The sequence below is a fragment of the Ornithorhynchus anatinus genome, chromosome 18, assembly GCF_004115215.2.
Source record: "Ornithorhynchus anatinus isolate Pmale09 chromosome 18, mOrnAna1.pri.v4, whole genome shotgun sequence".
NCBI classification, from domain to species: domain Eukaryota; kingdom Metazoa; phylum Chordata; class Mammalia; order Monotremata; family Ornithorhynchidae; genus Ornithorhynchus; species Ornithorhynchus anatinus.
This window is the reverse complement of record NC_041745.1, coordinates 2,959,697-2,984,945: the sequence shown is the minus strand read 5'-3', so window position 1 is coordinate 2,984,945 and position 25,249 is coordinate 2,959,697. Positions and strand designations below refer to the sequence as shown.

General features: G+C 63.4%; 3 protein-coding genes across 3 annotated transcripts; 1 reads left to right on the top strand and 2 right to left on the bottom strand.

The window, feature by feature from the left end:
- Nucleotides 1–2,065: 2,065 nt before the first annotated feature.
- Nucleotides 2,066–5,920, bottom strand: BEST4 (bestrophin 4). Its single transcript, XM_029046753.1, has 9 exons — nucleotides 5,769–5,920; nucleotides 5,589–5,683; nucleotides 4,351–4,584; nucleotides 4,066–4,220; nucleotides 3,534–3,611; nucleotides 3,271–3,432; nucleotides 2,993–3,073; nucleotides 2,707–2,861; nucleotides 2,066–2,438 (listed from the first exon to the last, which is right to left on the bottom strand). The coding sequence occupies exons 1-9, from the start codon at nucleotides 5,918–5,920 to the stop codon at nucleotides 2,066–2,068; spliced, it is 1,485 nt and encodes a 494-aa protein (XP_028902586.1).
- A 9,155-nt stretch (nucleotides 5,921–15,075) lies between these two features.
- Nucleotides 15,076–23,752, top strand: PLK3 (polo like kinase 3). Its single transcript, XM_029046752.2, has 15 exons — nucleotides 15,076–15,217; nucleotides 17,007–17,114; nucleotides 17,211–17,327; nucleotides 17,899–18,028; nucleotides 18,173–18,260; nucleotides 18,681–18,776; nucleotides 19,230–19,428; nucleotides 20,338–20,464; nucleotides 20,858–20,967; nucleotides 21,250–21,358; nucleotides 21,486–21,569; nucleotides 21,683–21,845; nucleotides 22,012–22,141; nucleotides 22,239–22,349; nucleotides 22,610–23,752. Exons 1-15 carry the CDS (start codon nucleotides 15,083–15,085, stop codon nucleotides 22,799–22,801), a joined length of 1,899 nt encoding a protein of 632 aa, XP_028902585.1. The 5' UTR covers nucleotides 15,076–15,082; the 3' UTR covers nucleotides 22,802–23,752.
- Nucleotides 23,753–24,287: 535 nt separating this feature from the next.
- DYNLT4 (dynein light chain Tctex-type 4) lies at nucleotides 24,288–25,032 on the bottom strand. Its single transcript, XM_001514806.3, is given in 2 exon segments — nucleotides 24,288–24,806; nucleotides 24,808–25,032. Coding segments are annotated over 2 exon segments (744 nt in total).
- Between the last annotated feature and the right edge of the window lie 217 nt (nucleotides 25,033–25,249).

Below are 25,249 nucleotides of genomic sequence, written 5' to 3'. Positions count from 1 at the left end.
ACTTCCACCCGTGTGGTGTTTCTCACCATTTAGCACAGTGTGCTGTGCACACAGGCGCTTGAATGCTATTGTTCATTCATTCAAGAGTATTTATTGAGCGCCTACTATGTGCAGAGCACTGTACTAAGCGCTTGGGATGAACAAGTCGGCAACAGATAGAGACGGTCCCTGACGGCCTTACGGTCTGATCGGGGGAGACGGACGGACGAGAACGATGGCAAGGCAAATAGAGTCGAGGGGAAGAACATCTCCGTAGAAACAGTGGCGACTAAATAGAATCGAGGCGATGTACAATCCATTAACAAAATAGGGTGATGAAAATATATACAGTCGAGCGGACGAGTACAGTGCCGTGGGGATGGGAAGGGAGAGGTGGAGGAGCAGAGGGAAAGGGGGAAAAAGAGGGTTTAGCTGTGGAGAGGTAAAGGGGGGGTGGCAGAGGGAGAAGAGGAGCTCAGTCTGGGAAGACCTCTCGGAGGAGGTGAGTTTTAAGTAGGGTATTGCTGCTAGTACCGTGTGCACAGGATGCTGTCAGGACTCTGGGTCCTCCCCATTGCTCTTTGAAAGTGGAGGGGCAGCGGCTTAGCGGGAAGAGCCCGGGCCTGGGAGTCGGAGGATGTGGGTTCTAATTCCGGCTCCTCCGCTTGTCTGCTGTGTGACCTTGGGCGAGCCGCCTCTCCGTACCCCTCTTAACCTCATCGGTAAAATGGGGATTAACAGTGGGAGCGCCCCGTGGGACAACCTAATTACCTTGTATCTACCTCAAGGCTTAGAAGGGTGCTTGGCACATAGCACCTAACACCGTAATTATTTGTGGGTGAAGGAATCGAGTTTTATGGCGTGGGAGTGTGTGGGCAGGGGATGTTTGTCCCGAGCACTTCCAGGTGGGCGGAGAAAGCATCTGCTAACTGCCCTACTCTCCCAGGTGCTCAGCACATAGCGCTGAATAAATACCAGTGATTGATTGGGGGGTATTTGCTGTGAGGCAAAGGGGAAGGACTCCAGGGCGAGAGATAGTGTGTGCTGAGTTCTTCCCATGCTCCAATAACAGATTCTGCACGCGGTCGATTGGACTTTAATCGGTATTTACTGAGCGCTTCCCGTGTGCCAAGCAGCAGAGTAAGGGCTTGGGAGAGTATAGTACAGCCAGTTCGCTGCCCTCGAGCTCGGAGGTCTAGTTGGGGGGGACGCTTTGAATATAAGTGACAGCTTCGTTAGGGGGCGGGGGTGATATCAAATACTTCGAAAGGTACGCATGCAAGTGGGGGAGGTCTCTTGGATGTCATTAGAAGGGTTTTGAAGGCGGGGGGGAGAGCGATGCTCCCAGATACGGAGTGGGGAAGGACTTGTAGGCCTGAGGGAGGACCTGACCTGGGCAGGGGGTCGGCAGCACGGTGGGTGAGATCAGGGCACGGTGCGTAGCTTGGCGTTGGAAGAGTCGAGTGTGTGCAGACGGGGTGGAAAGTAGAGATCCGGCGGGGCGGGACAGGAATCGTCGGATTTAAAGCCCTCGTGAGTTTCCGTTGGCCGGGCTGGAGGTCTTTAATAATAATTCTTTGAAGAAGGGGTGATTTTGAGATGATCCAGCCAGTGAACTGTGGGCCGGTGGGAATGCGGTAGGGAGGGAACTCAATGAGGAAGCTGATTTCAGCAGTAAAGGGGCAAAAGGTTGAAAACCCTGATAGAGAAGCGCCGCGCTCTAATCTGTGGAAGGAGCCCAGGCTTGGGTTCTAATCCTAGTTCTCCCCAGTGACCTCGGACAAGTCGTTTCCCTTATCTGTGCCTCAATTTCCTCATCTGTGAACGGGGATTAAATACCTATTCTTCCTCCTACTAAAGGCCGAGTTCCCCACGGGCTCTGCCCGATCTGTTTAACTCGTGTCTACCGCAGCGTTTAGAACACAAGGCAGGCGCTTAGCAAGGACCGCGATTATTACACGGCATGTCTCAGTTACCGGAGGCCGGAGTGGCTTACAGCCTAGGTCCGTCACCCGGAGAGGCGAGAAACCTTGCGATACCGATTCATTTTTCCCATTTATTGGAACCGCCGGGCCCGGGGGCTCTCTCAAGGCGACGACGGGACGGGGGGTAGCAAGATGAGGCTGTCGGCGGACGGGGCCCGCCCGGTGACGGGGCGGGGTTCCGGGCGGGCGAGGGTCTCGTCTCCGTCCGTGTCCTCTTCGGAGATGCGGGCCACGGCCTCGGGGTCTTCGCGGCGGAAGGGGTTGGGGGAGGAGGGCAGCCCGCCGGGCTCGGCCCTGGGCCGCAGGAGCCGGGGGGTGCGGGGACCCCGGCCGCCCCTTCCCAGGTTCTTGAGGCCGACGGACGGGGAGGGGGCGGCGGTGCCCAGGAGGCGGCCGAGCAGCGGCGTGGGGCGGGGGGCCGGCCCCGGAGAGCCCGCCTCCACCTGCTGGCTCTGCTCCGGGTCCTCGCTCATGCTGCGGGGCGGAGGGGGATGCGGGGGATTGGGGCTGGGGGCGAGGGGCCCGGCTCCCGCCCCGTCCCCCCGCGGGCCGGATCCCGGCCCGCACCTCCCCGGGCCGGGGTCAGCCGTACTGATTGAGCTCTTAGCACGCGCAGGGCACTGTATCGATCGCTCGGGAGAGTCCAGTACAACAGCAGACCCCTTCCCTGCCCACAAGGAGCGTCCGGCCCGCGTCTCTGCCCCCCCCAAGACCGGGGTCCGGCCCCACGCCCCCTCCTCACCGCAGGTTGAAGGTGGAACCCAGGAAGGAAGGCCGGAGGGTCTCCGCGGCCGTGGCCACGGTGTAGGGCGGCTGGGCCGTGCTCTCGTCCCAGTACTTGTCCTTCTCGGCCGCGGGCAGGTTCTGGTACATGTCGTCCACCGACAGGAAGGACACCTGAGGACGTGAATAGGACACCGGGGCGGAAGACCCAGCTGGGCGCCCGGGGAGCTCCGCGGCGTCCCGGGCCGAGGGGAAGGGGCCGGCGACGGACCCGCCCGAGAGCGGGGAACCGGACCCCCTCTTACCTGCAGGTTGCGGTCAATGAGCTTGTTGGTTTCGAAGTCGTCGTCGTCCTCCCCGAAAGGATTGATGATCTGTTCGGCCACCTGCGGGCAGTGGGGAGGGCCGGCGCTCCGGATTTGGGGGGCTGGAGTGAAGGAGGGGGTTGTCCCCTTCCCCTTGGAGGGTTCGCGGCCCGGACCATCACCCTATCCCCGGCCCCAAGCTGCCCTCCCGGTCGGGAGGTGGGTTAGGGTTAGTGTCCGGGGGTCGGGCCCCCCCGTCCCGGACGCGCAGACCCCACCTTCAGCCAGCCGGCGTAGAAGAAAAACTGCAGCAGCGTGGACAGGGGCACGTACAGGTCCAGCTCGCCGGACCCGGTGGAGTCCGCGCCCTCCTCCGCCTCCAGGAACTGGCGGCCGATCACGCAGAAGGCGAAGAAGGAGTAGACGGCGATGGTGACTACCTGGCGGGCGGGGCGAGAGGGGCGGGCGGCGGGGTGGACGGAGGACTCCCGGGCGAGGGGGGAGAGTCGGGAACGCCGGGAGAGGGGGCGAAGGAGGTTACCTGAGTGTACACGAGGGGAATGCTGATCCAGTCGTAGTGGAAAAGCATGCTGCACTTGGCTCGGTATTTATTCAGCTCCTGAGAAGTAGGGGAGGGGGTGTCACGGGGCGGGGGTGTCAATATTTACCGCGCGCTCTGTACGCCAGAGAACGATGTAACAAGAAACAGACGTTCCCTGCCCCCGACGGGGTTACGGTCTAGAGGGGGGGAACGACATTGATATAAATCAGAGAATAGCGCTGTGGGGCCGGGAGGGGGGTTGAATAAAGGAAGCGAGTCGGGGCGATGCGGAAGGGAGTGGGAAGAGAGGGCCGGATCAGGGAAGGCGTCTCGGAGGAGACGGGAGGGAGGGCGAGCCGGGGGATGGGGCGGGAGGCCGCCGGGTGGGTGGGAATTCCCAAAAGAGGCGAGGTCGGGGCGGGAGACGGGGTGCCCACGCGGCTGTGGGTCGGGGGGAGGTCCGGGAAGGGAAGGGTGGGGGGCGTCCCGAGCCGGGGGGAGAAGGGGAGGACCGGCCGGGGGTCCGCCTCACTTCCAAGAGCAGGCAGAGAGAGATGTCGTCGCGGACCCGTCCATCCTTGCGGGCCCGGGCGGCCAGGTTGGTGAACCAGACGCAGGGGATCCAGTACTTGTTGAAGTCCGAGTGGAGACTCTCGAACTTCTTCCGCTCCTCCGAGGACATGAAGCCTGGGGAGGGCGCGGAGCGGGCGGGTGGGTGCGCGATCCCCGCCTCCGACCCCCGGGGCTCCCTCTCCCGCCGCCCGCCACGGCGGCCGGGGCCCCGCCGGCCTTCCCCTTCCCCGCCCGGGCCCCGCACCCGCCTCGACGACGTGGTCCATGGTGGGGAAGCGCTTGAGGACGCGGGTGCTGACGGATCGCAGCACGAGCACGGCCGACAGGTTGGCGTAGCGGAGCAGCGTGCGGCGCAGCAGACGGCCCTGCTCGTCGGCCCCGTGCACCGTGCTGGACACCACGCACATGAGCTGGTCGGGGAGGGGGATGCTGGTGTACTGAGCCCACCAGCGGTTCACCACCAGCGTCACGTAGAAGCCTGCGGGGAGGAGGGACCCGTTCCGGGGTCGGGTGACAGGACGGGGGGAGAGTCACTCGTTCCTCTAGTCGTATTTATTGAGCGCGCACGGGGGGAGAGAACAATATAACAAGAAACAGACATTCCCCGCCCTCGACGAGCTCACGGACTGGAGGGGGAGAACGACGCTAATATCAATAAATTAGAGATAGCGCTGCCGGGCTGGGAGGGGGGATGAATAAAGGGAGCGAGTCAGGGCGATGCGGATGGGAAAAGAGGGCTTAATCAGGGAAGGCCTCTTGGAGGAGACGGGCCTTCAATAAGGCTCTGGAGGCGGGGAGATTTGGGGGTCCTGAAAGACCCCGGTCGGGGGACGGCAAGGATCCCCTGAGACACGTGGGCTGGCTTGGATTCAGAGCAGAAAGTTACCTAGTCGCTCATTTCTGGGCGGGGAACGTGTCTGTTCTATTGTCATATTGTAGTTTCCCAAGCGTTTAGTACAGGCCTCTGCACACAAAAAGCGTTCAATAAATGCGACCGGATGAACGGAATAGCACGATGATCACGGTGATTAAAGTTTCCCGGCGGAATCGGTTTGCAGACTACATGGCAAGCGCCTGAAGGCAGGGATCGTGTGTAACTAAGTGACGTACTCTCTGGGAGAGCGGGGAGAGGAATGGTGGAGGATGATGATAATTGGGGTATTTAAGCGCTTCCTGTGCGCCAAGCGCTGTTCTAAGCGCTGGGGTAGTCGGGTTGTCCCACGCGGGGCTCACGCTTTTAATCCAGCGCTTGGAAGAGTGCCTGGCACAGAGGAAGCGCTCAACAAATACCATTCTTCTTCTTACTGCAATCCCCGTTTTACAGATGAGGTAACTGAGGCCCAGGGAAGTGACCGGGCCAAGGTCACCCGGCAGACGCGTGGCGGAGCCGGGATTAGGACCCGCGTCCTCAGGCTCCCCACCCCGTGCCCTTTCCACCGAGCCGCGGGACGAGGGCGAGGCGGATTCGGGCGGGCGCCTTACCCAGCACGAAGGACATGGGGATGAGGTCGGTGGAGCGGTTGCAGTAATGAGCGATCTGGGCGTACAACCGCTTCTGTTCTTCGGTCAGCAGCTTCCTGGGGACGAGCGGGGCGGCCGGTCGGAGGGGGTCCGCGGACGACGCCCCCTCCGACGCGAGACGACGGCCGGAGGAGTCCTCACCGGTAAGTGACGCTGAGCAGCGCGTAGAGGGAGAGGAACACCAGGAATTCCTTGTAGAGGAGTTTGTAGATGCTGCCCCGCCAGCGGAACAGCAGCTTGGAGAAGCCGCCGAAGCGCGCGTTGGCCACCTTGAGCGTGTAGGAGACCGTCATGGTGCCCCGGGACCCCGTAGACGCCTCTGGGCCGGGAGAGAGGGGATGTCTGGCTCCCGGGACCCCCCGGCGCCAGCCTTCCCGAGAGATACCGTCGGTCGGTCGATCCCCGGCGGGTCGGGGAAGGAGGAAGCCCCCCACCCCGTTAGAGACCCCGCACCCTCCTCCCCGCCCCGTCCCCTCATCTCTAGGAGCGTCTTGGGGGTCTCCCGGGGAACGAGGCTCCGGTCCGGCCCGGTCGGCGGGGCCTGAGCCGCTGGGAGTTGTGGTCGGGGGGGGATGGGGCGCCGGTCACGGGGTCCCCGGCGTCCCCTCCGCGTCCCACCGTGGCACCCGGATTTAGCAAACGTTTTCAGCCCTCTGCACCCCCCCGCCTCCTCAAGATCCCCCCGCGGCGGGTCTCCGCGGCTGCTGCTTTGACGATGACGACGTCGACGGTGTTCGATAAGCGCCCGTTAGCTGGATGAAACCCCTCCCGGCCAGCCGGGCCCCCTCCCCTCTCTCCGTACCTGTCCCTGCGTCGGTGACGGTCGGGCTCCTGCTAGGCCGGCTCTGGAGGAGGAGGCCCGGCCCAGAGCTCCGGCCCTTTAAGTAACTCCGCTCACCCCCATAAACCCACTTCCTCGGTGATGGATTGGCGCCGTCACCGCCCTGGGAACGGGGAACTGGGAGAGACGTTCGCACCGGCACCCCAGACCCGCCCCAGCTCGGGTCCCCTTCCTCCCCTGGCACCCTGGCATCCTCAGAGCAGTGTGCTGAGAGAAGCAGCCCGGCTCAGTGGCAAGATCCCGGCCTCGGGCGTCAGAGGTCGCGGGTTCTAATCCCGGCTCCGGCCCTGGTCTGCTGGGTGACCTGGGTCAAGCCGCTTCACTTCTCTGGGCCTCAGTCACCTCCTCTGTAAAATGGAGATTAAGTCCATGAGCCCCATGGGGGACGATTTAATTACCTTGTATCTCCCCCAGCGCTTAGAACGGTGCTCGGCACATAATAATAATAATAATAATAAATGTGGTATTTGTTAAGCGCTTACTATGTGCCGAGCACTGTTCTAAGCGCTGGGATAGACACAGGGGAATCAGGTTGTCCCAGTAAGCGCTTAACGGATACCACCATTATTATTATTAACTTCTCTGGGCCTCAGTTACCTCATCTGTAAAACGGAGATTATAATAATAACGTTGGTATTTGTTAAGCGCTTACTACGCGCCGAGCACCGGTCTAAGCGCTGGGGGAGATGCAGGGTCATCGGGTCGTCCCACGTGAGGCTCACAGTTAATCCCCATTTGACAGATGAGGTAACCGAGACCCAGAGAAGTGAAGTGACTCGCCCTCAGTCACCCAGCTGACGAGTGGCAGAGCCGGGAGTCGAACCCATGACCTCTGACTCCGAAGCCCAGACTCTTTCCGCTAATAATAGTATTTAAGCACTTATTATGTGCCAGGCGCCGTTCTAAGCGCTGGATTAAAAGTGTGAGCCCCTGTGGAACAACCTGATTACCCTGTATCTACCCCAGCGCTTAGAACAGTGCTTGGCACATCATAGCAAGCGGTTAACACCATAATCACTACCATCATCAGTGATGGGGGCTCTAGACCGTAAGCTCGTGTGGGCAGGGAAGGTCTGTCGTCATATCGTACACTCCCAAGCTCTTAGAACGGCGCTGCGCACACAGTGAGCGCTCAATAAATACTACCGACTGACTGACGGGGGGGGGGGCGGAGGTGACGAGGGGCCCGCGTCTGCCGCCCCAAGGATCTCGGACGACCTGGTCGGACGCAGTCCAATCTCCTATCTGGTAATCTACCTCGGCGCTTAGTTCAGTCCCTGGCACGTGGTAGGCGCTCAACAAATACTACGAAAAATAGGAGGGAAGGCGACGTGCATTTCATTAACAGAATAAATAGGGTGATGAAGATATATCCGAAGGTACGGGTCGGTCGGGCCGGACACCCTCCCCGTCTCAGACGGGGCTCGCGGCCCAAGCAGGAGGGAGAGCACCTATCCCCATTTTTATAATAATAACGGTGGTATTTGTTCAGCGCTTACTATGTGCAAAGCACTGTTCTAAGCGCCGGGGGATATTCAGGGTGATCGGGTCGTCCCACGTGGGGCTCGCAGTTTCAATCCCCATTTTACAGATGAGGTATCTGAGGCCCAGAGAAGCGAAGTGACTCGCCCACAGTCGCCCAGCTGACAAGCGGCCGAGCCGGGAGGCGAGCCCGTGACCCCTGACTCCGAAGCCCGGGCTCTTCCCACCGAGCCACGCCGCTTCCCCGTTTTAGGATACCCGAGTCCCGGAGAAGCGAAGGGGCTGGCCCAAGGTCACCCGGCAGGCCGTCGGCAGAGCCGGATTAGAACCCGGCTCTCTCCAGAACTGGCCGCAGAGCACTGGGCCGGGTTCATGCGGGGCGAAGGAGTGGTGGCCCTTTCGGTCTTCCCCTCCGGCCCCCGAGCCCGGCTCGCACCCGGCACCCCGGGGCCCTCCGGGTGGTCTCGGGAAGGTTTATGGGTTCCGGGCAACCTTTTTTCCCACCGAAGCGCCCGAGAGGCTGGCCGAGGGTGACCGATAGCCCCGCCTGGGGTTGGCCCCACCTGCCCGGGTGTATAAATCACTTTCCCCTGGGAAACCCGGACCGGCCCAGCGCCGGGGCGACCTCTCCCCGATGACGAGAGGCAGCGTGGCCTAGTGGCTAGAGCCCGGGCCTGGAAATCAGAAGGATCCGGGTTCTAATTCCCCTAGATTCACTGTGCACAGGAATCTCTTTGTCGACTGTTATACTGCACTCTCCCAAGCGCTTAATGCAGCGCTCAATAAATGCGACCGAATGATTGAGTTTCTCTGCCGCTCGTGTCCCGCGATCCCCCGGGCCGGTCGCTCCACTTCTCCGTGCCTCAGTTCCCTCATCTGTAAAATGGGGATTAAGACCGTGAGCCCCACGCGGGACGGGGACTGCGTCCCGCCCGGTTCGCTCGGATCTCCCCCGGTGCTCAGTACGATGCCCGGCGCGTAGTAAGCGCTTAATAAATGCCACAATTATTATTCTATCGCTTACTGCGTGTCAAACACCGTTCTTCGGCTCAAAACCAAGTTTAGGGGCGCGGGGTTCCGGGGCGGAGCCGTGGGGACGCAGTGGGTTGAAGAGCTCCTTCCTCCCCTCCCCGAATAATAATCATAGCATTTGTTAAGCGCTTACCATGCGCCAGACACCGTATTAAACGCTGGGGTGGATAGAAGCAAAATCGGGTTGGGCACAGTCTGGAAGCGGCGTGGCTCAGTGGAAAGAGCCCAGACTGGGGAGTCAGAGGTCATGGGTTCGAATCCCGGCTCCGCCGCTTGCCAGCTGTGTGACCGCGGTGCCTCGGTTCCCTCTTCTGTCAGACGCGGATGAAGACTCACGTGGGACAGCCTGATGACCCTGGATCTCCCCCGGCGCTTAGAACAGCGCTCTGCACGTAGTGAGCGCTTAACCGATACCAACGTTATTATTACGGCTGGGATGTCCCCCTCAAGCATCCCCGGGGACGGCGTCGTAAGGGGGAGCGAACCCCCTCCGTCACCGGGAAAGGAGGGAGAGGCGCCGACTCCATCCCGGGCCTCGGGCCCCCCGATGCTTCGCCCCCCGGCCGCCCGCTCCTTCCTCCCCCCTTGGAGGTCACGGGGAGGAGGGGATCCCCGAGGTCGGGGGAGCCTTAGCCGCCCACGTGGAAACAAGGTGGTTCGCAGCAGAGGCCCAGTCACCCCGTCCCACGCAGCCCCAGGCTTCCCCGCTCTCTGGGCCCGGAAGGAAGAACCGCCACGACGCCGACGCTTCCTGGAAGGACGTCTCCGGGGGTCTCCCTCCTCCGCTTTCCTCCCCCGAAAAGATCAGCAAGAACCCGCCCGCTTCCCCCTCTCCCCTTCCAACCCCCGGGGCCACCGAAACCGAACCCCCGGCGCGCGGCGGAGGGCCTACGGCCCGGGCCTGGGAGTCAGGGGGCCGTGGGTTCCAATCCCCGCTCTGCCTCTCGTCCTCCGAGGAGCAGCGTGGCTCAGTGGAGAGAGCTCGGGCGGCGGAGGTCGTGGGTTCGAATGGCGGCCCCGCCCCTTGTCAGCCGGGTGACTCCGGGCAAGTCACTTCTCTGGGCCTCGGTTCCCTCCTCTGGAAAATGGGGATTGAGACCGGGAGCCCCACGGGGGACAACCTGATGACCTAGTACCCCCCGCCCCCCAGCTCTCAGAACGGTGCTCGGCACACAGTAAGCGCGGCGTGGCTCAGTGGGAAGAGCCCGGGCTTGGGAGTCGGAGGTCATGGGTTCGAATCCCGGCTCTGCCCCTTAGCTGTGTGCCTGTGGGCGAGTCACTTCACTTCTCTGGGCCCCACTTCCCTCATCTGTAAAATGGGGATTAACTTTGAGCCTCACGTGGGCCAACCTGAGGGCCCTGTATCTCCCCCGGCGCTTAGAACAGTGCCGGCACATAGTAAGCGCTTAACAGATACCGACGTTATTATCATTATTATTATTATTCAATGCCATCGTCATCATTATTATCGTGTGACCCTGGGCAAGTCCCTTCACTTCTCTGGGCCTCGGTTCCCTCCTCTGTAAAATGGGGATGAAGACCGACGGCGTCCGACCCGATGTCCTTGCATCCACCCCAGCCGCTTAGTACAGAGCCCGACGCAGAGGCGGCGCTTAACAGAATATCACAGTCATTATCAGGGCCCGGGCCGGCAGGCCGTTGGGGGCGGGGAAGGTCCCCGTCTACTCTTTGGAGAAGCAGCATGGCTCAGTGGAAAGAGCATGGGCTTTGGAGTCAGGGCTCATGAGTTCGAATCCCAGCTCTGCCACTTGACGGCTGTGTGACTGTGGGCGAGTCACTTAACTTCTCTGTGCCTCAGTTCCCTCATCTGTAAAATGGTTATTAAGACTGTGAGCCCCACGTGGGACAACCTGATTCCCCTATGTCTACCCCAGCGCTTAGAACAGTGCTCGGCACATAGTAAGCGCTTAACAAATACCAACATTATTCTCTCGTACTCTCCCGAGCGCTTAGTACAGCGTCCTGCACAGGGTGAGGGCTTCAAAAATGGGCGAAGGAATGGTTCGACGAAGGGCCGACAGAGGGCAGCCTCTTCCCGCGGTTGGCCGGAGGGGGCTTGACCAGGAGTACACGGGAGAGGACATGGGTGTGCACGCGTGGACACGCGTGTGCACGCGTGGACATGCGTGTGCGTGCATGTGCGTGCTTCCCACGGATGCCCACGCCGTGGGAAGCATGTGGGATGTCTTTCTCCCCGTGTGCCAGCTCCTCTCTAGACTGTAAACTCCTCGTAGGCCGGGAATGTGCCTGCTAACTCCGTCGTGTCCCGCTCCCCTGAACGTTTAGTACAGGCCGTTGGTTTAGTTCATTCACTCAGTAGTATTTATTGAGCGCTTACTATGTGCAGAGCGCTGTACTAAGCGCTTGGGATGAACAGGTCGGCCACAGAATTTGTTAAGCGCTTACTATGTGCAGAGCACCGTTCTAAGCGCTGGGGTAGACCCAGGGGAATCAGGTCGACCCCCGTGGGGCTCACGGTCCTCCCATTTTCCAGATGAGGTCACTGAGGCCCAGAGAAGCGAAGTGACCCGCCCGCAGTCACCCAGCCGACAAGTGGCCGAGCCGGGATGCGAACCCGTGACCTCGGACTCCCAAACCCGTGCTCTTTCCACCGAGCCACGCCGCTTCTCCGAAGGGCTGGATGGATACGACGGATTGGTTGGGGAGGCCGGGGTGTCCGCAGGGCTCTGCCCCTGGGCTGGTCGCCGGGCTTCCGAGTAGGCGGCCCACACCCCTGACAGCGCCGAACTGCGAACTTAGCCGCGCTTTGAGATCCTCCGTTCGTGCAGTAGAAGCAGCGTAGCGGATAGAGGACAGGCCTGGGAGGCAGAAGGTCACGGGTTCTAATCCCCACTTCGCCGCCTGTCCGCTGCGTGACGATGGGCAAGTCACTTTAATGTTGGTATTGGTTAAGCGCTTACTACTGTTCCAAGCGCCGGGTTAGAGACAGGGTCATCAGGTTGCCCCACGTGAGGCTCCCAGTTAATCCCCATTTGACAGACGGGGCAACTGAGGCCCAGAGAAGTGAAGTGACTTGCCCCCAGTCACCCAGCTGACAAGTGGCAGGGCCGGGATTCGAACCCATGACCTCCGACTCCCAAGCCCGGGCTCTTTCCGCTGAGCCACGCCGCTTCTCTACCTCTCTTTACCTCTCTGGGGCTCAGTTCCCTCATCGGTAAAATGGGGATGGAGACCGGTGCTGGGTCGCACTTCCCCAGGCGCTTAGTACAGCGCTCTGCACGCAGTGAGCGCTCAACAGATGCGATCGACTGGACGAAAGAATGCCGGGCACTTGTACCGAGCGCTGGGGTGGATGCAAGCAAATCGAGTTGGACACAGGCCCCGGTCTCAAAGGGTTCAGTGCTTAGAACAGTGCTTGGCGGAGAGTAAGCGCTTAGCAACGACCATAATTATTATTATAGCCCAAGGATTAGGGAGGTTTTCTGGCACAGCGCTCAATAAATACGAATGAATGAGTGAATGCCAGGCCCTGTACTAAACGCTGGGGTGGATACGAGCAAATTCATTCATTCGATCGTATTTATCGAGCGCTTACTATGTGCGGGGCGCTCTATCGAGTTGGATACGGTCCCTGTCCCGCAAAGGGTACTTAGAACGGTGCTTGGCAGGAGAGTACCCGATACCGTAATTATTATTATAGCCCAAGGGAGTAAGTAGTGAGGTGTTCTGGCGCACGATAAGCGCTCAAGAAATACCACCGATTTCACTGAGCGCCGAGGGCCTCCAGGGAAGGCCAAGGTCAGAAGGGGGAGGACTCCCCTTCTAGACTGGAAACCCGGTGTGGGCAGGGATCGTCTCTATCGCTGAATTGCCCTTTCCAAGGATGACCCGCAAATTCGTGAAAGGCGTCCGTATTTTCCGTCCTGCCGCTGCCCCGGAAGGCCCTCCCTCCTCACCTCCGCCAAACTAACTCCCTTCCCCTCTTCAAAACCCTCCTGAGAGCTCACCTCCTCCGGGAGGCCTTCCCAGACTGAGCCCTCCCTTTCCCTCCGCTCTTCCCCTCCCCTCAGCGCTTGGGCCTATTTGTAGGTATTATTTATTACTCTATTTTATTAACGATGTGTATCTATCTAGGATTCCATTTATCTATTTTGATCATAATAATGATGTTGGTATCTGTTAAGCGCTCGCTATGTGCCGAGCTCTGTTCTAAGCACCGAGGTAGCTATAAGGGAATCGGGCTGTCCCACGTGAGGCTCACGGTCTTCATCCCCACTTTCCGGATGAGGGAACTGAGGCACCGAGAAGTGACCTGCCCAAAGTCACACAGCTGACGGGTGGCGGAGCCGGGATCAGAACCCATGACCTCTGACTCCTAAGCCCGGCCTCTTTCCACTGAGCCACGCTGGTACTGATGCCTGACTTTTTGTTTTGTTTGTCCGTCTCCCCCTTTGAGACCGTGACCCCGTTGTGGGCAGGGATGGGCTCTCTCCGTTGCCGAATTGTACACTCCAAGCGCTTAGGACAGTGCTCTGCACACAGTCAACGCTCAATAAATACGACTGAAGGAATGACCAGTCAAGTGCTCTGCACAGAGTCGGCGCTCAATATATAGGGCTGAGTGAATGAAAAGTCCGGTGCTCTGCCCACAGTCAGCGCTCAATAAATAGGACTGAAGGAATGAGTAGGACAGTGCTCTGCACCCAGTTGGCGCTCAATAAATAGGACTGACGGAACGACTAGTCCGGTGCTCTGCGCACAGCCGGCGCTCAATCAATAGGATTGAAGGAACGACTAGTCCGGTGCTCTGCACAGAGTTGGCGCTCAGTAAATAGGACTGAATGAATGACTAGTCCGGTGCTCTGCACACAGTCGGCGCTCAATCAATAGGACTGAAGGAACGACTAGTCCGGTGCTCTGCACAGAGTTGGCGCTCAGTAAATAGGACTGAATGAATGACTAGTCCGGTGCTCTGCACACAGTCGGCGCTCAGTAAATAGAACTGAAAGAATGACGAGTCGAGTGCTCTGCACACAGTTGGCGCTCAATAAATAGGCCTGAAGGAATGAAGGAGGCAGAGAGAGGGCTGTTCCCCAGCTTTTCCTCCCTGGACGTGAGGGCCCAAAAAAGGGCACCGGGAGCGGGGAGGTCGAGGCCCGGTTGGGCGGTGTCCCCGGCTCGCTCCGACCTCAGCTGTGTGACCTTGGGCCAGTCACTTACCTTCTCTGGGCCTCAGTTTCCTCATCTGTCAAATGGGGATTAAAACCGGGAGCCCCACGTGGGCCAACCTGATCACCTTGCATCTCCCCCAGGGCTTCGCACCTCGGCCACTTAGCTGTGTGACCGTGGGCAAGTCACTTCTCTGGGCCTCAGTTCCCTCATCTGTAAAATGGGGATGAAGCCTGGGCGCCTCACGTGGGACCACCTGATGACCCTGTCTCTCTCTCCCAGCGCTTAGAACGGCGCTCTGCACCTAGTAAGCGCTGAACAAATACCAACATTATTATTATTCTCCGGGCCTCAGTTCCCTCATCCGTAAAAATGGGGATGAAGCCTGGGAGCCTCCCGTGGGACCACCTAAGAATAATAATAATAATGTTGGTATTTGTTAAGCGCTTCCTACGTGCGGAGCACTGTTCTAAGCGCTGGGGTCGTCCCGCGTGGGGCTCACAGTCTTCATCCCCATTTGACAGATGGGGTGACTGAGGCCCAGAGAAGTGAAGTGACTTGCCCGCAGTTCCCCCAGCTGACAAGGGGCAGAGCCGGGATTCGAACTCATGACCTCGGACTCCAAAGCCCGGGCTCTTGCCACTGACCCTGGATCTGCCCCAGCGCTTAGAACAGCGCTCTGCACCTAGTAAGCGCTTCACAGATAGCAACATTATTATTCTGGCAAGCGCTTCACAAATGCCACAAGTGATTTTCTCAGCGCTGGTGGCCCGGGCAGGGGATGGGGGGGGGGATGGGGGGGGGCCTGCGCCTTTAAGAGTGCCCCCCCCCCACAGAGGGGGGCGGAGCCTCTCCGGTGACGTCACAGGGAGGGCCTTCATTGATAAAAAGGTCCGGGATTCCCTGGGCGGGCGCTCAGTCGGCCGGGTGGCGTTCAGTACGCTCCGCCATGGAGGCCGCCCGCCGCCCGCTGCCGGTGCCTCCGGGGGCCGGGCCCCCCAAGACCACCCCCGCCGACCCCCGCCGCCTCCTCACCGACCCCCGCACCGGCCGCTCCTACACCCGGGGTCGCCTGCTGGGCAAGGTAGGACCCCGCCAGCCTCCGCTCACTCCTCGTGTTCTCTATTTCTTAAGCGCTTACTACGTGCCGAGCACCGCTCTGAGCGCTGGGGGAGATCCAGGGTCATCAGGTGGTCCCACGGGAGGCTCCCAGTCTTCTTCCCCGTTTTCCAGATGAGGGCACTGAGGCCCAGAGAGGTGACCGGCCCGCGGTCCCACGGCTAAGCGGCAGAGCCGGGATTCGAACCCATGACCTCTGACTCCCAAGCCCGGGCTCTTGCCATTGAGCCACGCTGCTTCTCTGCTACGCTCCCGGCGCTTAGCGCAGCGTCAGCCCCCACGGGTGGTCCTCCCCCCTCCTCCGTTTTGCCCTCCCTCTCCCCCCCCCCCGTTCGGACGGTGCCCATTTGTCCGCGCCGAGCGCTCAGGACAGTGCCCCGCACCTAGCAAGCGCTTGATAAATAAGAGGAAGAAGCAGCGTGGCTCGGGAGGAAAGAAGGCCGTGGGTTCCAATTCCGCCGCCTCCCTGATAAGGGCGATGAGGTGGGTATTTGTTGAGCGCTTCCTAGGTGCGGAGCACCGTGCTAAGCGCTGGGGGAGATCCAGGGTCACCAGGTTGCCCCTCGTGAGGCTCCCAGTTAATCCCCATTTTCCGGATGAGGTCGCCGAGGCCCAGAGAAGTGAAGTGACTTGCCCACGGTCCCACAGACGAGGGTGTTGGTTAAGCGCTTCCTCCGGGTCGAGCACTGTTCTAAGCGCTGGGGGGGATAAGGGGGATCAGGTGGTCCCGCGTGGGGCTCCCGGTCTTCATCCCCATTTAAGAGATGAGGGAACCGAGGCCCGGAGAAGGGAAACGACCGGCCCAAAGTCACCCAGCTGACAAGCGGCGCAGCGGGATTGGAACCCATGACCTCCGACTCCCCGGGCTCCACTGAGCCGCGCTGCTTCTCAGCTGGGACCTCGGGCAAGTCACTGCTGCGGGCCCGAGTGGGGATGAGGACTGTGACCCCCACGTGGGGCCCACCCGATGTCCTCGTACCCACCCCGGCGTATAGAACAGCGCCGGGCACGTAGTGAGCGCTTACCCAATGCCACCGTTATTATTATTATTATTATTACCGTGATCGGGGGAGCGCTTTATTCCGGCACCGTGTCCGGGGCAGGGGAAGCGGAAGGGGTCTTTTGGGGGGACGGGGGCGCGGTCGGGGAGCTGGACGGGACGGGGTGGCGAAGGGGAATGAGGAAGCGAGTATTTTTAGGCGAGGAGCCCGGGGCGAAGCGCTTTATCCGGGCCTGGGGTTCGACTGTGCTCCGGCCCGGGCCTCGCCCCTCCACCCCTTTATTCAGTCAAAAGTATTTATTGAGCGCTTACTATGTGCAGAGGGTTGTGGGGGCGTTGGGGCAGGGAGAGGGTCCGAGAGGAGGATGGAGGCCGGGCCCCGGGGGGAGGACGGAAGGGGCAGAGTAGGTCCCAAGGCAGGGAACGTCGCGCCCCACGTGGGGTGGGTTCCGGTGCCAACCTCAAGCCGGACGGATGGAGGCGACGGAGGAAGGGTCTCGCCCGGTCCGCCGCCCCTCCCGCCTCCGGTCCCGACCGGCCTCGGCCCCATCTGCGTGCCCTCGGACGAGTCACTTCGCCTCTCCGCGTCTCGGTCCCTCCATCTGCGGAACGGGGATTGAGACCGTGCGACGGAGACCGTGTCCAACCCGCTTAGCTTGTATCCACCCCGGGGCTTAGCACGGTGCCCGGCGCCTAGTAAGCGCTTACCGCACGCCACGGTTATTATTTATCGTCGTTATCCTCTGCCTTCCAGGGAGGCTTCGCTCGGTGCTACGAGATGACGGAGACCGGCGGCGGTCGCGCCTACGCCGTCAAAGTGATCCCCCACAGCCGGGTGGCCAAGCCGCACCAGAGGGAGAAGGTGGGTGCCCCGGGGGTCCCGGGGTCCGGGGCGGGCGAGGGTGCCGGGTGACTCCGGCCGACCGAGGGGGGGGTCCGCCGTCTTCGCCCGTCCCAGATCCTGCACGAGATCGAGCTGCACCGAGACCTGCACCACCACCACGTCGTCCGCTTCTCGCACCATTTCGAAGACGCCGACAGCATCTACATCTTCCTGGAGCTCTGCAGCCGGAAGGTGAGGGCCCCCGCCCCCTTCCCTCAGCCGGGGGTCCCGAAGAGAGGGCGTCGAGCCCCCCCACTCTCTGGTTTTATCACCACGAACCCGTACGGAGATTTGGGGAGACTAAGCAGCCCGCGGAGAGTTTACCCGCCCCCGCCAGTTAATTCTCCCCAGCCCCGGGTAGGGGCTCCCCTGCCATCCTGCGGGCAGTGGGGTCCCCCCCTTTAAGGAGGGCCCACCCCCCGAGGGACCTGCGGGCAAATGGCGACCGGGGCGGGGAGGCGGTGGGTGAAAGACGGAGGATTCCGGCTCTTAAGGCGGGGAGGACCGGTTCCGTGGGTTCCCGGCTCATCTCCGTGCCGCCCGGCTGTCAGGGTGCCCAGCCGCGATGCCCGCGTTCGGCATTCGGAGAGCCAGACTTGAGGGGCCCCTGACCCTCCTCCACCCTTTGGGGTCCGGGAAAGGATCTGCCCACCCCTGCCCCCTTGCCTGCTGTGGGACGGGGTTCTCAAACTACCTCTGCCCGTCTTTCACGCTTTTTGTCTCTCTCCCCCTCTCCCTCACCGTCTCTGCCCTCCCGCCCCAGTCCCTGGCGCATATATGGAAGGCCCGGCACACGCTGCTGGAGCCAGAGGTGCGTTACTACCTCCGACAGATCATCTCTGGCCTCAAGTACTTGCATCTCAAGGGCATCCTGCACCGGGACCTCAAGCTCGGTGAGGACCCGGCAGGGGCGGCGGGGGGGGACGAGGGGAGGGCGCGGGAGCCGGGGGGGGTGGCCCGTCTCCCGGTGGGTGGCAGAGGAAGGGAGTGGAGGTCGGGTGTTTTCCGGTCCCAGCCCCGCCCGTTGCCCTCCCCAGGAAACTTCTTCATCAACGAGAACATGGAGCTGAAGGTGGGAGACTTCGGGCTGGCTGCCCGGCAGGAGCCCGTGGAGCAGAGGAAGAAGTAGGTGAAGCGGGACCGGGCCGGCGACGGACCGTGTCGGCGGGACCCCCCCCCCCCCCCCCGGGGGCGGAGGGAGGGAGAGCAGCTGGGCCGGCGAGGGAGGGGGGAGGCCGGGGACGTTCTCAGGTTCCCCGGGCCCGGAGACCCGCGCGGCCTCTCTGTCACTGTGCCTATTGTCCCCCGGACAACGGGGTGTTATCCGGCTCCGACTGACAGACAGTCGCATTGTCTTCCGGGCTCCCGGTCCGGGCCCGGGCCCGTCTCCTCCTCCCGGCCCTCCCTCTGTCTTCTGCGGGGGGCAGAGGGGGAGGCTCCGAGAGGCCGTGGGCCGACGGGAAGGGGGAGAGGATGGGCTGGGGAGGCGCGTTGGCGGAGGAGGAGGAGGAGGGCCCGGATCCCAACGACCTCTTCGCGTTTCAGGACTATCTGCGGGACCCCTAACTACCTGGCTCCGGAGGTGCTGCTCCGGCAAGGCCACGGCCCGGAGTCCGACGTCTGGTCCCTGGGCTGTGTCATGTAAGTTTGTTCGGCGGCCGTCGAGGGGGGCACGGTCTCTGGTATCCGCCGCGCTCCGCGTCGGTCCCCGAGGCCTAGCCACGGGCCTTCCTGTCCCCTTCCAGCTGGGGCTGGCGGGCGGGGAGGGAACATGAACCCGAAGGGAGAGCTGAGTTTTTGGTCTGCGACCTCCTCCTCTCCCCCACCCCCTCACTTCAGCGCTTAATACAGTGCCTGGCACACCGCGAGCGCTTAACAGATACCAGAAATATTATTTGTTCTGCTCCAGTGGGGAAACTGAGGGGGCGGGTGCCAGGATTGACTTCCGGGGTACCCCTTGCTCTTCAGGGGAGAGGAGTCACCGTCCTCTCTCCCCCACCCGTTGTGGTGGGATGGGATCCTACGTTTCTGGGGCGTGGGGCGAGGTACCCAGAGCAGCGGCCTCACCGCGACCCCCCCCCCCTTCCCCGTCAGGTACACGCTGCTGTGCGGCAGCCCCCCCTTTGAGACGTCCGACCTGAAGGAGACGTACCGCTGCATCAAGCAGGTGCACTACACGCTGCCCGCCGCCCTCTCCACCCCCGCCCGCCAGCTCATCGCCGCCATCCTCAAGCGCCACCCCCAAGAGCGCCTCACGTTGGACGAGATCCTGCGCCACGACTTCTTCGCCAAGGTCCGGCCGGCGGGCCCCCCTCGTCCCCCCGCCCAAACCCGGGTCCCCGGCCCTGGGGTGACCCTGTTGGCCCTCCGCCCGGCCGTTGTCCGGGGAGGTGATGGGGACTCGGGCCCGGTGGGGTCTTTGCGGAGCCACTCACTGGGGGAGGGGGCGGGGGTCCATCCTGGAAGATCTACAGGGGAGGAGGGGAGCTGTTCTGTCCCGGGCCGAGAACTTCCTGCCTCTTACTGCGGCCCCTGGGGGTCAGGATGGGGGCCGCCCCTGCCTCCGCTGCAGCTGCTCCTCGGGGTGTGTGCGGGGGTCCCGTCCACGACAGCGTTACGGGCCTACTCTGCGCCGAGCACTGGGGAAGATGAGAGAGCGTCAGATCCCACCCGGGGCTCCCGGCCTAAGAGGGAGGGAGAGCCGAGATATTTCATTTATCAATTTTTTTACGGTGTCTGTAAGCGCTTACTGCGTACCAGGCACTGGGCCTAAGCGCCGGGGTGGGTGCGAGGTATTCGGGTCGGCCGCAGTCCCTGTCCCACACGGGGCTCCCGGTCTTAATCCCCATTTTTCAGACGAGGGAACTGAGGTATAGAGAAGTGAAGCGACTTAGCCAAGGTCACCCAGCGGACAAGTGGCGGAGCTGGTCGGAAACCAGGTCCTTTAGACTCCCAGGCCCGGGCTCCGTGCACTAGGCCACGCTGCTTCCGTTAGGCCTCACGGCTTCTTCTCGCCTACGAATGGGGAGACCGACACCCGGGGCGGTGATACGACCGGTTTTTACGTCTCGCGGCGGGCCGTGGTGCCGAGCTGGGACTAGAACCCAGGACTCCCTAGTCCCTGTCCCGTACGGGGGTGGGAGTTGGGGCCCGGGCCCTCGTCCGGGCTGCCAGCCTGAGCCCTCTCCTCTCCCCTCTGCAGGGCTACACCCCGGACAAGCTACCCCCCAGCAGCTGCGTGATGGTCCCCGACCTGACCCCCCCCAACCCAGCCAAGAGCCTCTTTGCTAAAGTCACCAAGAGTCTGTTCGGCAGAAAGAAAAGCAAAAGTAAGTGCGTTTTCTGTTCCCTTTTCTCTCAAGAGCGGGCTTGCGGAGCGATACCGCACCGACAACCCTGGAGCCGGGGCGGGGAGGGTCGTGCCCGAGCTGGGAGGGGCTCTGGGATTCAGGCCTGGTGCATCGTTCTCCAGGACCCGCCCCTGTCACCGGGCTCTGCCAGGCCCGGGGGGGGGGTCGTCCCCGGGCCCCCCGTGAGGGACCGGCATGGCTGGGGTGTCTCCCTGCGGGAGTTCGGCCCTCTGGGTTGGAGCCGGGGTGAAGCCCTAGCGATCCCGGGATAGTGTCTCTCTCTCTCCGCCCCCTCGTCGTCTTGTCCTCTCTGCTGCCGCCTCCCCTGGGGGTGGGAGGGGTCCCTGAGCGTGACCTGGTGTCCCCCCTTAGGTAAGAAGGCCCCCCCCGAGGAGCGGGACGAGGTCTCCCGCCTGGTGACGGGGCTCCTGCACACCTCCATCTGCCCGCAGAACAACTCCAAGGACGCGGACCGCCCCGAGGTGAGGAGCCCCAGCCCTCGCGGGGCCACCCCAGGCGGGAATGGGGCTGCTGCTGGGTGCCGGGACACCTGGGTCTGACTCGCCCCCGGGCTGTTTAGGGAAGCCGATGGGGATGAAAGGGGCCGGAACTGTTGGGGCGTCCAGCCTCGTTAGGCTAATTGGAGCTTCGTTTAGCCGCTGCCCTTCCTGCCCGGAGACGGCCCATCTCCCGCCCCTCCCCACCCCGAGCCCGGCACCTCTCCCGGAGAAATTAAACTCTCCTCCTTCCCCGTCCCCCACCAGACCCCTGCCCCGCCGGGCCTGGCGTCCCCCAGCCTGGCCGAGACCCCACCCGAGGACAGCTTTCGGAAATCCGGCTCCGCCCGGGGAACACTGGCCAGCAGCTGCGATGGTGAGTGGCTCGGGGGCGCCGGCGGGGAGCGGGGCGAGCGGCTCTCTCGGGCCGGACTCTGGGGGCTCGCTGGGGGGTTCGGGAAGGCCCTCGTTGACGCCCCGCTCTCCCCTCCCCGTCCGCGCAGCGTTTGAAGAATGCGTCACAGCGGCCATGGTCATGGAGTCGGCCATCTGGAGCCTCAGAACCTGCCTCGCCTTCATGCCCCCAGGTGCTTGGGGAGAGGGAACCTGGGCCGGAAGAGGCGGCTTGGTGCTCTCGGGGGGCGGGTCTCCCGCCCCTCTTCTCCAGCTCATCCTATCTCCCCGCTTCCCCCCCTTCCAGCCGAGAGGAACCCGGCGCCCCTGGCCCAGTCGGAGCGGCTGGTCTGGGTCAGCAAGTGGGTCGACTACTCTAACAAGTTCGGCTTCGGCTACCAGCTGTCGAGCCGCCGCGTGGCCGTGCTCTTCAACGACGGCACCCACATGGCCCTGTCGGCCAACAAGAAGTGAGTGGCGGGACCCCCGCTAGGGCCGGAGGGGCGGGAGACCCGGCCCCGCGGAGAGGAGGAGGAGGGCGGGACCCCCTCTGCCCCCGAAATCTCCTCGGGGGGCGGCCGTCGGATGGGGTGGGAGGGGCGTGACCTCCGACCGGCCGCCTCTCTTCCTCCCCAGGACCGTGCACTACAACCTGACCAACAGCAAGCATTTCTCCTTCCCCGTGGGGGCCGTGCCCGAGCAGCTGGAGGCCCAGCTCAGCGTCCTGAACTACTTCGCCTCCTACATGGAGCGGCACCTCCTGAAGGTGGGTGGGACGGCCCGGGGCCGGGCGGGCGCCAGGGGTACGGTGGGCTTCCGGGGCAGCCGTGGAGCGGGGGCTTACGGCGCGTCGTGGCTCTCAGGGCGGAGACCTGCCCAGCGTGGATGAGACGGAGCTGCCCCCTCCCCTGCTCCTGCAGTGGATCAAGACGGACCAGGCCCTGCTGATGCTGTTCAGTGACGGCACCGTTCAGGTGAGGGCCCGGGGCGGTCGAGGCACCTCTCCCGCGGGGGAGACGGGGGGGAGAGGCCCCCCGCACGGCCCGACGGGACCACCCCTCCCCGGGCGTGTGTTCCTTCGATGGCTTCTACCGAGCGCTCGCCGTAGCGCTTGGGAGAGTACGACAGAACCGCAGCCGGACCCGTTCCCTGCCCGCGGAGAGCTTATAGCGTCTAGAGCCGGGGAGGGCGACGTTAACGTCGACAGATAAATGACGGTCGGCGTGTGTTGCAGGTGAACTTCTACATCGACCACACGAAGGTGATCCTGAGCGGCTGGGAGCCGCTGCTGGTCACCTACGTGGCCCGCGACCGCAGTGCCTTCACCTACAAGGCGGCCCACCTGCAGCAGCGCGGCTGCTCTCCCGACCTGCAGCAGCGGCTGCGCTATATCCTGCGGCTGCTGCGGGAGCGGAGCGGCTCCTAGGACCCGGACCCCCGCGGGAGGGAGAGCGACCCGACCCTCCTCTCCACGTGCCTAGCCGGTGCTCAGAGGCGACCGCGGCCCGGGCCGCACCACGGACCTGGGCTTGTGCCTCTTTGGCTCGGCCCCGGCGATCGGCCCGCCTCTCCCCGGCCCCGGGCTGCTCGGGGCTTTGACCTCTGACCTCTGAGCTCCACGGGGGGGGCGATGATTTTCGGTATCCGAGCTGCTGCCCCCGCCGTCCTCTGAGATGGGGGCCCGGCCTGGGCCCCTCGCCTGGGCGGGCCGTTCTGGAGGAGGGGCGAGAGCTGCCCCTGCTGGGGCATTTTCGCTTTGTTCCCGCACCTTCCGTCCTCCCCGCCGCCCTACCGATGCCAAAAACAAGAAACCCAAAATGTTCCTTTAGCCAGCCCGGGGGCCAACGGAAGCCTGTGCCGTCCCGAGCGGGGTGGACGGACGGATTACCACTACTTTGACGATGACGATGATTTCTGGGCTCCAGGCTGCTGTTCCGCCCGCACCTGGGGGGCAGGGCCGGAAAACAGAGGCTGCAGCCTCCCTGCCCCCCGGGGCGCTGACCACTAGCCATTCCCGAGGCCTGCGGCTGCTTCAGTGAGGTCTTCGGGCTCTGGATCCGAAAATATTTTGGGGATGGGCCGCTCTGTGAGCCTCACCAGCTGCGCCCGAGAGGTTGTGGCCAGGCAGCCACAGTCCAAGGCGCAGAGAGCCAGAGGGGCTTCCCACGGGGGGCAGTGCCCCCTTCCCCCCCTTTGCCGGTCTCAGTTGTTGCCCCCCCGAGCCGCCTCTACCGGGCTGTGGGGAGGGCGGTCCCGGCCCCGATGGTTATTTATGGATTTTTATTTATTGTCCAAGTTTGGTTATTTATTGGGCAGAGAGGCTGCCTTCGACCGGGGCCCGGCCCCCGTAACGCAATAAATATTTCCAGAAAACAAACCCGGTGCTCCCCTTTCCTCGCTGTCCCCCAGCTCGCTGCCCCCCGCCACCTTGGCCCGCTGGTGGAGCGGCACCTAAGCTCGGTATTGGGGGGGGCAGGTCGCCGGATCCCGGGGGGCTTCTCTCCTCGGCGCCCACCTGGGGATCCCTCCCCGCCTCCCTCCAGCTCCCCTGCACCCCGTTAGTCAATCCAGAATAGAGAAGGGGTGGGGAAGTTCCCTTAAATTTCCCGGGTAGGGGTGGCCCCCCTCCCCCCCCCTCCACCGGCCTCCCGGATGGGGAAGGAATGACCAAAGCTGACCAGGCTGGGAGACGGCACTGGGGAACTCCCCCACCCCCATGTATGTCAAATGAGCGTGAGGGGAGAGCCCCTTGGATGAAGTTGAAAGAACAGGTCTCCTCTTACACGGGAGGGATGGCGGGGGAGCCGCTCGAACGGAGATCCTGCCCAGCCCCTCTGCGCCCCCCGACTCAGCCACGGAGAGGGTCGCTCTCACCGGCGGTTGGCTTCATTCTTTTATTTCCCCCGAGCCGGTCACTCGCGGTATAGGCCGTGCACGGTGGCCACGGCGAAGAGCGAGGCGTTGGCGAAGGAGGCGGAGGCCAGGCCGTCGTTGGCGGGGTCCCAGAGCGCCCGGCTGGCCACGCGGAGGTCCTGGCCGGCCCGCGGCCCCAGCACCACGCTGCACACCAGCTTGTAGCGGGGCGGGCTCAGCTCCCGCAGCCGGGCCCGCACCAGCTCGCACAGGCTCCGGGCCAGGGGACCGGCCGCCGGGGCCGAGTAGCGGGCCTCGCCCAGGGAGCCGGCCAGCGCCGCCTCCAGCGCCCGCTGCGCCCGCTCGGGGTTCCAGCGCCCGCCCGGCTCGGGCCCCGTCCGGTACGTGTTCTCGCAGGGGGCCGGCGGGCCGGGCGGCAGCGGCAGCCCCGAGAAGCTGACCCGGGTCCCCGGGGGCGGGGGCCAGGCCCCCAGGGATGGCCGCCGGCCCCCCGCCCCCGGGCCCGCCAGCGAGCTCCGGCGGGAAAAGGGGGGTCCCGCGGCGACCGGGGGGGGGTCCGGCCAGCAGGGAGCCACGGCGGGAGATGGGTGGGCCCGGCCGGGCCTCCTCCTCGATGCCGCGCAACCTGGCTGGGGGCTGGACCGGGGTCTCCAGAACCAGGGAGGCCCGGCGGGCGGGGGGTCGGGAACCCTCCAGGCCCTCGGTGGGCTTCTCGGAGGAGGCCTCCGGGGAGGGGAGGTTCTCAGCGGGGGCGGCTTGGGGCGGCAGCGACTTCTCGGCCATGGCGACGTGGGGGAGCCGGGGCCCCCCGGGCCAGATCTGCAAGGGGAATTTGTGTGTGTGTCCGTCCGTCCTTGCAGGGGAGGGGAGCAAGTGGGTGAAGGGGTTGGACCGCACCTTCCCCGCCCCTTGTTCCCCCCTCTTCCCCCACTCTGACCTCTCCTGGCTACCTCGCCCTCCCCCCACCTCCAGAGTCCCACCTGCTTGAGACTCCTGGGGC

Bases quoted from the DNA above. Each gene is read 5' to 3' on its own strand.
- PLK3 (XM_029046752.2), top strand. From the start codon at position 15,083: ATGGAGGCCGCCCGCCGCCCGCTGCCGGTGCCTCCGGGGGCCGGGCCC. The intron at 18,261-18,680 runs GTAGGTGAAGCG...TTCGCGTTTCAG, and splicing joins CCCGTGGAGCAGAGGAAGAA to GACTATCTGCGGGACCCCTA. The intron at 21,846-22,011 runs GTGAGTGGCGGG...CTTCCTCCCCAG, and splicing joins GCCCTGTCGGCCAACAAGAA to GACCGTGCACTACAACCTGA.
- BEST4 (XM_029046753.1), bottom strand. From the start codon at position 5,920: ATGACGGTCTCCTACACGCTCAAGGTGGCCAACGCGCGCTTCGGCGGC. The intron at 5,684-5,768 runs GTGAGGACTCCT...GCTCGTCCCCAG, and splicing joins CTGCTCAGCGTCACTTACCG to GAAGCTGCTGACCGAAGAAC. The intron at 3,074-3,270 runs GTGGGGTCTGCG...CACTGCCCGCAG, and splicing joins TCTACGCCGGCTGGCTGAAG to GTGGCCGAACAGATCATCAA.